Here is a 12,409-nt window from a genome sequence, read left to right as displayed (position 1 = left end):
GGAGTACAGATTCATAGCTCCTTGAAAGTGGAGTCACAGGTGGATAGGGTGGTGAAGAAGGCATTCGGCATGCTTGGTTTCATTGGTCAGAACATTGAATGCAGGAGTTGGGATGTCTTGTTGAAGTTGTACAGGGCATTGGTGAGGCCACACTTGGAGTACTGTGTACAGTTCTGGTCACCCTATTATAGAAAGGATATTATTAAACTAGAAAGAGTGCAGAAAAGATTTACTAGGATGCTACCGGGACTTGATGGTTTGACTTACAGGGAGAGGTTAGACAGACTAGGACTTTTTTCCCTGGAGAGTAGGAGGTTAAGGGGTGATCTTATAGAAGTCTATAAAATAATGAGGGGCATAGATAAGGTAGATAGTCAAAATCTTTTCCCAAAGGTAGGGGAGTCTATAACGAGGGGGCATAGATTTAAGGTGAGAGGGGAGAGATACAAAAGGGTCCAGAGGGGCAATTTTTTTCACTCAAAGGGTGGTGAGTGTCTGGAACGAGCTGCCAGAGGCAGTAGTAGAGGCGGGTACAATTCTGTCTTTTAAAAAGCATTTGGACAGTTACATGGGTAAGATGGGTATAGAGGGATATGGGCCAAGTGCAGGCAATTGGGACTAGCTTAGTGGTATAAACTGGGCGACATGGACATGTTGGGCCGAAGGGCCTGTTTCCATGTTGTAACTTCTATGATAACTGCATAGCACATGCTGACTGTTTAAGCTTCATTCTTGCAGTTTATGATGCAGCATACCTAATTGGGTGCTATACTAGACCAAGTTTCTCAAATAAACTTTCAGTAAATTTTCTCCATCTGTTGTCTTTAAAAGACCTGTGTGAAGTGAGCTGGGCAGTCTCAATCTAGTTCCTAGTGAGTACAAGCCTACAGCATAAAACTGCCTCTAATTTGCCACAAATTGGCAATCTCACTTGGATGGCCAAAGGGTGGCTAGTGTGGGAGACAGAAAATTGTCGTGCTGGTGCATTAGGGATATTCTTTGGAGGTTAGGGCTCATTAATGTTACTGGGAAATCTCCGAAAGCTTGTGAATTGAAAATAAAATTGCTGGACTATAACTTGGTGTTGTAAAATTGTTTACTAATGTTACTGGAGCAGAGTAGAGGAACCTTTAACTCTGCTGTACCTGAGAATAGTTGATGCTGACATTGGGTACCTGAAATAGAAAGTGCTCTGTACCTTGCCTTGAGTACAAAAGTCACATGAAATTTATAAAACACTTCTAATAATTAGTTCACAGTTATTAATTGCATTGGAATAATGCCTTACATAAAAAGCAGTGTATACTTGCATTCAGTGTTAGCACTTACAGTTGCTGTGAGAACAAAAATGAACCCAGAAACCTGCTTTAGATATATTAAAAAAAACTTATGAAAGCTGTGTGTAATGTAGGAGGGTATAATATGAAGAGCAGTTTTAATCCTATTATTTCCTGAGTTACATAAGAATTTTTAGGAACCAGAAATAGCCTTTAGGTCCAAGAAACCCATACCTTTTACACAAACCATTCCCACCGTTACAAGATATTCCTCAATTGCTCTTCCCTCCAGAAATGTTTTTGAAGCCACTCATGCTGTACGTTTCCATGGCCTTCCCTCATAACTTATTCTACACTCTTTATAGCTCAAAAAAATTCTGTCTAACTTCACTTATTTCTAATATTCTCAAACTTGGCCCTTGGCATAATGAACGATTGCCTGGGTTCTTTGTCAGTTCTCTTCATATAATCTCAAACTTCAAATAGATCCCATAGTCATCTCTTTTCACATGTAACCATATCAGAAAAAGGAGGCAATGAGCAGAAGAAAATTTGGAGTGCGGATTACTCTTGAGTTGTTTTTGTGTTACCTACGTGGTTAGTCATAGAGGGATTGGGAGCAGGTTGCTTGCTATCACAGCTGCAGATAATGTGTAGCCTGAGGAGATCAGAATGGAGGAAAATTAGAGGTGGTGCAGGAAAGAGTGAAATTAGAAGGTAAATATACCCCTCCCTCCCCGAAAGAAACCATATAAGTTGTGAATAACACTAGGGAGTGATTTCAGAGTTTTTATTCACTAACTGACTAATTTTTTGGTTGTGTGTATACATAGGTTCACCTTGAAATTCGTCCTGATTCAAAGATGGTTCATGTGCAGCAGGATTTCAGAACACTTAAACTGAGCAACGCACTGCGATATGAAGTACTGACAGAAATTCTGACATTTTTACAGCTTAGTTGCGGACTTACTGAAATGCCACCTCTAACACCAGCATACCTGTTGACCAAGCGAGAGGTAAAGATTTAATTTCAGTGGGATGAGGTGGACTTGATTTTTTTTGGGGTGGTGGGGGGAGGGTAAATACATTTCTGTAAACAATTGTATCAAGATATTTTGATTTGGACTTATTTAGTTTTGTGGGGCAACCAGTTGTTTTGGGTATCTTCTGTTAGGAATTACTGAGTATCTGCTCCAGTAGAGAGATCTTAGTGCTGGAATATTACAGTAGCCAATTGACCAGAGGCAGGTTATTTCGCAGCTTGGACCAGAGTGAAAAGCTGAGTTCACTAGCTTATAAATGCGTACTCCTTCCCAGCACTACCATTGTTCCCCAGACTCATTCATAAGCCAAGTCACACCAAAGCTAACTTGCCATTGTACTGTCCCATTTACACATTCACCTGAGGAAGGAGGAAGCCTCCGAAAGCTTGTGAATTTCAAATAAAATTGCTGGACTATAACTTGATGTTGTAAAATTGTTTACAATTGTCAACCCCAGTCCATCACCGGCATCTCCACATCATGTATAGTAATGTGTAATAGTATTTTGTAAACAAAGCCCAATGCAAAAGTTTAAAAGAATCCCTCACATTCTAATCAATCCTGCTAAGTAGGAAATATGTAGGAATATTAATTTTGTTTTCTGCTTCCAAAAACAGCTTTTTATTTTGCAACTTCCAGTTAATTCAGTTTTTTTCAAGCAAAAGAAATCAACTTTTAATTATCAGGATGTGGAGATGCCGGTGATGGACTGGGGTTGACAATTGTAAACAATTTTACAACACCAAGTTATAGTCCAGCAATTTTATTTTAAATTCACAAGCTTTCGGAGGCTTCCTCCTTCGTCAGGTAAATGTTTACCTGACGAAGGAGGAAGCCTCCGAAAGCTTGTGAATTTAAAATAAAATTGCTGGACTATAACTTGGTGTTGTAAAATTGTTTTTAATTATCAGGATTAGGCTGTATTACCACCTTATTTTTCCTTTATTTTCTCTGTTGTGACCTTGTTGGACTACAACTCTCCGGTGTTTGAGAGTGTGGGGAGGTACACGAGAGTGGCCTGGTAATGACACATCCCCCTGTCCTCTTCCTAAAGGGCCCTTTGGTGCTCCAACAATCAGTGTCACTTCGCTGCTGTAGGAGTGCTGCTTCAAAGAAATGATTCGATTGCATCACTATTTACTTTTGCATTATTGTTTGTCCTGCATGACTTCAGTACCTTTTAGGTTGAATTTGTTACTACAGGGTACCACCTAGTGGTAAAATACAGTAATAACATTATTTGCAGAACTATTATATACATTACTAATATTTGAATTATCCAATAGTTTAAATTAAGCAATGTAAGTAACACAGCAAATTTAGTAGTTAAAAATGGAATTATAAGATAATTTGAAATAAGCAACTTTGAATTAAGGGAGTAGACTGCCTGAGAGAGCAGATGGAACTGCTTTCTGCATTATTAATAAGGTAGAATAACAACAACAACAACTTGCATTTATATAGCACCTTTAACGTAGTAAAACGTCACAAGGCACTTCACAGGAGCGATTATCAAGCAAAATTTGACACCGCGCCACATAAGGAGCTATTAGGATAGGTGACCAAAAGTTTGGTGAAAGAGGTAAGTTTTAAGGAATGTCTAAAAGGAGGAGAGAGAGATGGAGAGATTTAGGGAGGGAATTCCAGAGCTTAGGGTCTAGGCAGCTAAAGGCATGGCCGCCAATGGTGCGCAGAGATCTCGGAAGGTTGTAGGACTGGAGCAGGTTACAGAGATAGGGAGGGGCGAGGTCAGAGATAGGGAGGTCAGCGAGCACAGGGCTGATTGTTGAATGGGACTTGATGCGAGTTAGGATATATGTAAGGAATCTTACAACACCAGGTTATAGTCCAACAAATTTATTTTAAAATCACAAGCTTTCGGAGATTATCTCCTTCGTCAGATGATTGAATGAAAAGGTTCTCAAATCGCATATCTTATACGATGTTGGGACAGCATCACACCAATCAAAAGGTGTCGTTGTTATTCAAACAGGCCAGTCACGGAGAACAGCACGTCCCAGTACACTCGATATACATTGTGTCTTTTACACAGGCAGGCAGAAAGAAACTTAAAATGGCAGAGAGAGAGAGAATTTTAAAAAACATATAAATTTTTTCCCCCTTTTTGCTGGTGGGGTTACGTGTAGCGTGACATGAACCCAAGATCCCGGTTGAGGCCGTCCTCATGGGTGCGGAACTTGGCTATCAACTTCTGCTCGACGATTTTGCGTTGTCGTGTGTCTCGAAGGCCGCCTTGGAGAACGCTTACCCGAAGATCGGTGGCTGAATGTCCTTGACTGCTAAAGTGTTCCCCGACTGGGAGGGAACCCTCCTGTTTGGCGATTGTTGCGCGGTGTCCGTTCATCCGTTGTCGCAGCGTCTGCATGGTCTCGCCAATGTACCATGCTCCGGGACATCCTTTCCTGCAACGTATGAGGTAAACAACGTTGGCCGAGTCACAGGAGTATGAACCATGTACCTGGTGGGTGGTGTCCTCTCGTGTGATGGTGGTATCCGTGTCGATGATCTGGCATGTCTTGCAGAGGTTGCCGTGGCAGGGTTGTGTGGTGTCGTGGACGCTGTTCTCATGAAAACTGGGTAACTTGCTGCGAACGATGGTCTGTTTGAGGTTGGGTGGCTGTTTAAAGGCGAGCAGTGGAGGCGTGGGGATGGCCTTAGCGAGGTGTTCGTCGTCATCGATGACATGTTGAAGGCTGCGGAGAACATGGTGTAGTTTCTCCGCTCCAGGGAAGTACTGGACGACGAAGGGTACTCTGTTGGTTGCGTCCCGTGTTTGTCTTCTGAGGAGGTCTATGCGATTCTTCGCTGTGGCCCGTCGGAACTGTCGATCGACAAGTCGAGCGTCATATCCCGTTCTTACGAGGGCGTCTTTCAGCGTCTGTAGGTGTCCATCGCGTTCCTCCTCGTCTGAGCAGATCCTGTGTATTCGTAGGGCCTGTCCATAGGGGATGGCCTCTTTGACGTGGTTGGGGTGGAAGCTGGAAAAGTGGAGCATCGTGAGGTTGTCCGTGGGCTTGCGGTAGAGTGAGGTGCTGAGGTGCCCGTCTTTGATGGAGATTTGTGTGTCCAAGAAAGAAACCGATTCTGAGGAGTAGTCCATGGTGAGTTTGATGGTGGGATGGAACTTGTTGATGTTATCGTGTCGTCTCTTCAGTGATTCTTCGCCGTGGGTCCATAGGAAGAAAATGTCGTCGATGTATCTGGTGTATAGTGTTGGTTGGAGGTCCTGTGCAGTGAAGAAGTCGTGCTCGAACTTGTGCATGAAAATGTTGGCGTATTGGGGTGCGAATTTGGTCCCCATGGCTGTTCCGTGTGTTTGGGTAAAGAACTGGTTATTGAAGGTGAAGACATTGTGATCCAGGATGAAGCGGATGAGTTGTAGGATGGCGTCTGGAGATTGGCTGTTGTTGGTGTTGAGTACTGAGGCTGTTGCAGCGATGCCGTCATCGTGGGGGATACTGGTGTAGAGTGCCGAGACGTCCATCGTGGTGAGAAGTGTTCCTGGTTCAACTGGTCCGTGGGTGCTGAGTTTTTGTAGGAAGTCTGTAGTGTCGCGACAGAAGCTGGGGGTTCCCTGTACGATGGGTTTCAGGATGCCCTCGACGTATCCAGAGAGGTTCTCACACAGGGTTCTGTTGCCTGATACGATAGGACGTCCGGGTGTGTTGGCTTTGTGTATCATTGGGATATGTTCTCCGCAGCCTTCAACATGTCATCGATGACGACTAACACCTCGCTAAGGCCATCCCCACGCCTCCACTGCTCGCCTTTAAACAGCCACCCAACCTCAAACAGACCATCGTTCGCAGCAAGTTACCCAGTTTTCATGAGAACAGCGTCCACGACACCACACAACCCTGCCACGGCAACCTCTGCAAGACATGCCAGATCATCGACACGGATACCACCATCACACGAGAGGACACCACCCACCAGGTACATGGTTCATACTCCTGTGACTCGGCCAACGTTGTTTACCTCATACGTTGCAGGAAAGGATGCCCCGGAGCATGGTACATTGGCGAGACCATGCAGACGCTGCGACAACGGATGAACGGACACCACGCAACAATCTCCAAACAGGAGGGTTCCCTCCCAGTCGGGGAACACTTTAGCAGTCAAGGACATTCAGCCACCGATCTTCGGGTAAGCGTTCTCCAAGGCGGCCTTCGAGACACACGACAACGCAAAATCGTCGAGCAGAAGTTGATAGCCAAGTTCCGCACCCATGAGGACGGCCTCAACCGGGATCTTGGGTTCATGTCACGCTACACGTAACCCCACCAGCAAAAAGGGGGAAAAAATTTATATGTTTTTTAAAATTCTCTCTCTCTCTGCCATTTTAAGTTTCTTTCTGCCTGCCTGTGTAAAAGATACAATGTATATCGAGTGTACTGGGACGTGCTGTTCTCCGTGACTGGCCTGTTTGAATAACAACGACACCTTTTGATTGGTGTGATGCTGTCCCAACATCGTATAAGATATGCGATTTGAGAACCTTTTCATTCAATCATCTGACGAAGGAGATAATCTCCGAAAGCTTGTGATTTTAAAATAAATTTGTTGGACTATAACCTGGTGTTGTAAGATTCCTTACATTTGTCCACCCCAGTCCATCACCGGCATCTCCACAGTTAGGATATAGACAGCAGAGTTTTGGATGAGCTCAAGTTTATGAAGGGTGGAAGATGAGAGAATTGGAATAGTCAAGTCCGGAGGTAACAAAGGCATGGATGAAGGTTTCAGTAGTAGATGAGCTGAGGCAGGAATAGAATCATAAATGACACAAACAATTTTGCTGTTTTTTTTTCTCCACTTGAACCACCTAGTTTAATAGCCTACTCCTCATATCCTTCAACATTTCTCTATTCAGACAACTATCTAATTCCGTTTTAAAAGAATTTATGAACTCTGCTTCAACAAGGTTTATGGCAAATCGTTTTGTTCTAACCACCCTCTGCAAATAATCATTTTTTAAAATCTCACTTCAATTTTCCTTCTTAAATTACCTTCAATTTATGTCCTCTTGTTACTATCTTGTAGAAGCAATCTGTCACTATTTACCTTATTATAAGTCTACTCTCGATCATCAGCAAAGTGATGGAAGGTGTCGTCGACCGTGCTATCAAGCGGCACTTACTCACCAATAACCTGCTCACTGATGCTCAGTTTGGGTTCCGCCAGGACCACTCTGCTCCAGACCTCATTACAGCCTTGATCCAAACATGGACAAAAGAGCTGAATTCCAGAGGTGAGGTGAGAGTGACTGCCCTTGACATCAAGGCAGCATTTGACCGAGTGTGGCACCAAGGAGCCCTAGTAAAATTGAAGTCAGTGGGAATCAGGGGGAAAACTCTCCAGCACAAAGGAAGATGGTAGTGGTTGTTGGAGGCCAATCATCTCTGCCCCAGGGCATTGCTGCAGGAGTTCCTCAGGGCAGTGTCCTCGGCCCAACCATCTTCAGCTGCTTCTTCAATGACCTTCCCTCCATCATAAGGTCAGAAATGGGGATGTTCGCTGATGATTGCACAGTGTTCAGTTCCATTCGCAACCCCTCAGATAATGAAGCAGTCCGAGCCCGCATGCAGCAAGACCTGGACAACATCCAGGCTTGGGCTGATAAGTGACAAGTAACATTCGCGCCAGGCAATGACCATCTCCAACAAGAGAGTCTAACCACCTCCCCTTGACATTCAACGGCATTACCATCGCTGAATCCCCCACCATCAACATCCTAGGGTCACCATTGACCAGAAACTTAACTGGACCAGCCATATAAATACTGTGGCTACAAGAGCAGGTCAGAGGCTGGGTATTCTGCGCGAGTGACTTACCTCCTGACTCCCCAAAGCCTTTCCACCATCTACAAGGCACAAGTCAGGATTGTGATGGAATACGCTCCACTTGCCTGGATGAGTGCAGCTCCAACAACACTCGAGAAGCTCGACACCATCCATGACAAAGCAGCCTGTTTGATTGGCACCCCATCCACCACCCTAAACAGTCACTCCCTTCACCACCGGCGCACAGGATGCACTGCAGCAACTCGCCAAGGCTTCTTCGACAGCACCTCCCAAACCCGCGACCTCTACCACCTAGAAGGACAAGAGCAGCAGGCACATGGGACCAACACCACCTGCATGTTCCCCTCCAAGTCACACACCATCCCGACTTGGAAATATATCACCGTTCCTTCATCGTCGCTGGGTCAAAATCCTGGAACTCCCTTCCTAACAGCACTGTGGGAGAACCTTCACCACACGGACTGCAGCGGTTCAAGAAGGTGGCTCACCACCACCTTCTCAAGTGCAATTAGGGATGGGCAATAAATGCCGGCCTCGTCAGCGACGCCCACATCCCATGAACGAATAATAAAAAAAATAATCTTGAGCAGCTCTTTCAGGCCACCCCCGAACCTTCTCTACTCCAGTGAAAAAGCCCTAACTTCTCAAAATAAGTTTGATTGCTTTGAATACTATTTGAACAAAATAGATTGCTTAACTTAGTCTGTAGTAAAGTAGCCTCCATCAGGTTACGTACTGATAACATGTTTATGTAAATAATTGCATGAGTGCTACAGGCAGGTGTGGGGGATAGAGATGTTTCATTTTACCTAGTAATTCCATTTTCTCCCACTTTTCTTGCAATACACACACAAATATCTTCGTTCGTCAGAATGTTTCAGCCTGTGATCATCTTTACAGGTGTTACTAGTTCCAAGGCACCACTCCATGTTAAAGGCACTAGCCTTTAACCAACCACAAGAAGGATCTGATTTCAACAGAAATTCCCGATTACAGTGCCTTTTCAGACGTATTTATTTTAAAATGCTGGTAAATCTTAAGCAGTGTATACTTTACATCCAGTGAAAACAGGTTTACTTAATATTGAAGGATTAATGTTAAATAAAATGTCATCAAAATATATTTGTCATTTGAATCCAGTGTACATTCCAGTGAGGAAGAAAAATGTAAGGAAAGGTACATATTGCAGCTAACAGATACAAATTCCTTTCTAATTTGTCTATTAAATGCCTAATATACATTGCAGTATGATTTCTAAAAAAAACACTTGCACCTGCTTTGCATTCAGAGTATTTGATGTTTTCTGCTCCACAAGGAGGCACTGCATGGCTAGAAATATCATGTTAGTGACTTGAAAATATGTGACTACTAAACATTGAATTTTTCTATCTTTAGACAGTGTACAGAACCATTATCTGTACAAAATCTGTCATCCTTTTGAGCTTAACCATTAGTTTACTCTGTTCCTTTCATTTATTAACTTATTTATACAGATAGCTTAAATGCAATTCACTAGTTTCTAACAAAACCCTGTTGGAAAAAAGCATAATGAAGATGAAAATACATATTATAAAACTAGGCACTGATATGTTGAATGTTTAATATTTTGGCAGACAACAGCTGCACATCATGTAAAACCAGTGCAGGTGTGTTCAAAAATATTTGATTAAGAAATTGGTCGAGCACTTTTTTAACCAAAAAAGTTGATGTAGATTGTGTGTGTGTACTGATCTTTACAGGATTAGTAATAGATCTTCGTAAGTGGCTGTGTTTATTATGATATGAGGAGGAACATGGGTCCCAATTTTAAAGTGGGGACGGGAATGGAGCGTGCAATCCCCGAAGCAGATGGCGAACCTGGGGACGTGGAGGCCTGGCCCATCTTAACGGCTGGGCCCCATTTGAATAAACTTTCCTGTTGTCTCACCCAAACCCAGAGGGGGGAGTGAGGGTTTATGGCCACCATCAGTGGGCGGGGCTTTCTGGCCATGATCGGGGGGAGAGGTGGGAGCCTGAGGCAAGGAGGCCCAAGGCTTTCTTGTGAGGCCCGGACGGAGGAATATTCGTGGCCCATAAGGAAACTTTAAAATTACATTTTTCAAACTTACCTGCCTGGGCCTCTTACGGCCCATGATCAGGCTCCCGGCAGGTCTGGCTTGACGGTGAAGCCATCACTGCTCCCCCGCTCAGGCCTTCAACTAAAATTGCAGATCAGGTTCCGATGATATAATTGGACCCCGATCTGCATATTTAAACAGGACTCCGCTGCCTTCCTGCGGGTGTCCCGCTTGTCTGCTCAAAAGAGCAGATTAAGATCAGGATATGACTGGAAGGCAGCGGGATTAGAGGGGGTAAGTAACTGGCCTCATTTTAACTACCCCCCCCCCCCAACCCCCCCACCCGCCCAGTTTCTGCCAGGTGGGGGAGTTAAAATTTGAACCGTCAGTTCTGTTTATCAGATATTTAAGGACCTAAAGATAAAAGAGATTATCCAGATGCACGCTGCTAGATGCATTATTATAGTCTACCTCCTGCACTGGACTAACACCAGTCTATAGCAATACCTGCCCCTGGTACACACCTCACATACACACGTGTACACTCATTCATCCATAAGATCTGGTCAGCTCACCAGCACAATGCATTGACATAGCTGCAGCTTTTGAGTGGTTATAATATCCATAGCAGTTCCCACTCCTACTGTGGTGCAGTTTTACATATTATTTTAGTTATTAAGAATGACTTTTAGTCTGCACTAAAATTGTATATTATGTTATCTAGACTGAGGGAATGTCCTAACATCACTTTTTTTTAGTTGTTTGAAATTATTAGAGCAATATGGTTGGACAGAATGACTAATGTTTGTCCTGGTAACATCAAGACTTTGCCTAATTCAAAGGCAATGATTAGTGTCTCCTTTGTCTGAAGTAGTGGAACATTACAATTATTGCCAAGTTTTCCAAAACCAGGACCAGAAATAAAGTGAGCACAATGCTTTGGGGAGATGGCCAGTTGAGCAGTAGGTTAATTGTTGACTGATAAGCTTAGTGTTTCCTTCCCCCATGCCTCCTGACTTCAGCAACAGCCCAAAATTTTGGGACACCTTAGAGAAATGGTGTACATTATTTGCTATATGTTCAAGGCACCTTCCAAATCAGGATAGCGGTTTAGTGAGCCTATTGGGTTCACTTATTGACAAGTGGCACAGATTAATAAGTCAATGTAGATCCATGACCCTGTTATGGATAGCTAACATACAAATGTGGATAACAATGCAGACTGGCAAACTTTAGCCACAATTCACAATTGATACCCTCAAGGTCGCGACATGGCATGCAACCTGGATTAACTTTATTGGTAGATATCCCTGGCTAAGAATGTCTTTATTATTAGGGGTAAAGCTGCTATTACTCCTGTTTTAAAAGAATTATTAGAGAGCAAGTTGAGGAGATATAAATTATTAAACATTAGCAGAACTTTAAAATCACCGGCGACATTGCTCGCAAGGTGGCCTGACCAACTACTTGAGTGAATAGATGTCCTCTGCTAGAGGAAGGTAGGTTTCTTTTCAAGGCAACATTAATGCCTTTACACCTGGGTTCAAAGGGACTTGGCATATAAAGGAAATATTCCCTCCTAATGGTGCTTCATGACTGTGTCACTGATTTTTGCCTTGCCTTTAGGAACTGGACTGACACTGTGTTGATCATTGGGAATTTGTTGCAGGAGACTTTCAGGAAAATTCTGTTTTTGCTCCAGTTTTGTGTCCTAAGAGGACAGATGGTTTCCGATACTGAATGCAAGGGTCATCATTCATTTCATTCCTAAGAACTTCAAGACATTACCACAAATCATTTCGGCAGTGTCTAGAAACTGGCTAGCTGCCATAGATGCATGCTTTTGCACAGGGATGAGGTTTTCTATTAAAAGTATACAAGGATCAATGTAGAGTAAATAAACCATCTGTCCTCTTGGATTAAAAATAACAGGAGTAGAATCAAGAGTTTTCTTGAAAGCCTTCACCCATACACCTACTGCAACAATGTGTCAATTGTTCAGTGCCATGGTCTGTTCTTACTGACAAGATATACACACAGTGACACATCCCTGCTAGGGCATGAAGCTGCAGAGTGGAATGTGTTGTCATTTAGCTTGATCTAGACACCTGCCTTGTTCACAAAGTGCTGAGCAGTAATGGCACCTTCCTTTGCAACACCACTTAGTCACTTTTTAAACAGTCACCTCTTGCTGTTTAGGGCAACTG

General features: G+C 43.5%; 1 protein-coding gene across 4 annotated transcripts in view; it reads left to right on the top strand.

Annotated features, from left to right (window-relative positions):
* Window positions 1-12,409, top strand: part of hlcs (holocarboxylase synthetase (biotin-(proprionyl-CoA-carboxylase (ATP-hydrolysing)) ligase)) — a 150,677-nt gene that overhangs the window by 38,328 nt on the left and 99,940 nt on the right. For all 4 annotated transcript variants that reach the window (XM_067993277.1, XM_067993275.1, XM_067993278.1 and 1 more), the window contains one exon: window positions 2,111-2,293. In XM_067993277.1, coding sequence (XP_067849378.1) covers window positions 2,111-2,293 — 183 coding nt within the window. The remainder of the gene's footprint in view (window positions 1-2,110; window positions 2,294-12,409) is intronic.

Source organism: Heptranchias perlo, chromosome 11, assembly GCF_035084215.1.
Source record: "Heptranchias perlo isolate sHepPer1 chromosome 11, sHepPer1.hap1, whole genome shotgun sequence".
Taxonomy (NCBI): domain Eukaryota; kingdom Metazoa; phylum Chordata; class Chondrichthyes; order Hexanchiformes; family Hexanchidae; genus Heptranchias; species Heptranchias perlo.
Note: the sequence above shows the minus strand (reverse complement) of the source record. Positions and strands in the feature narration are given on the sequence as shown.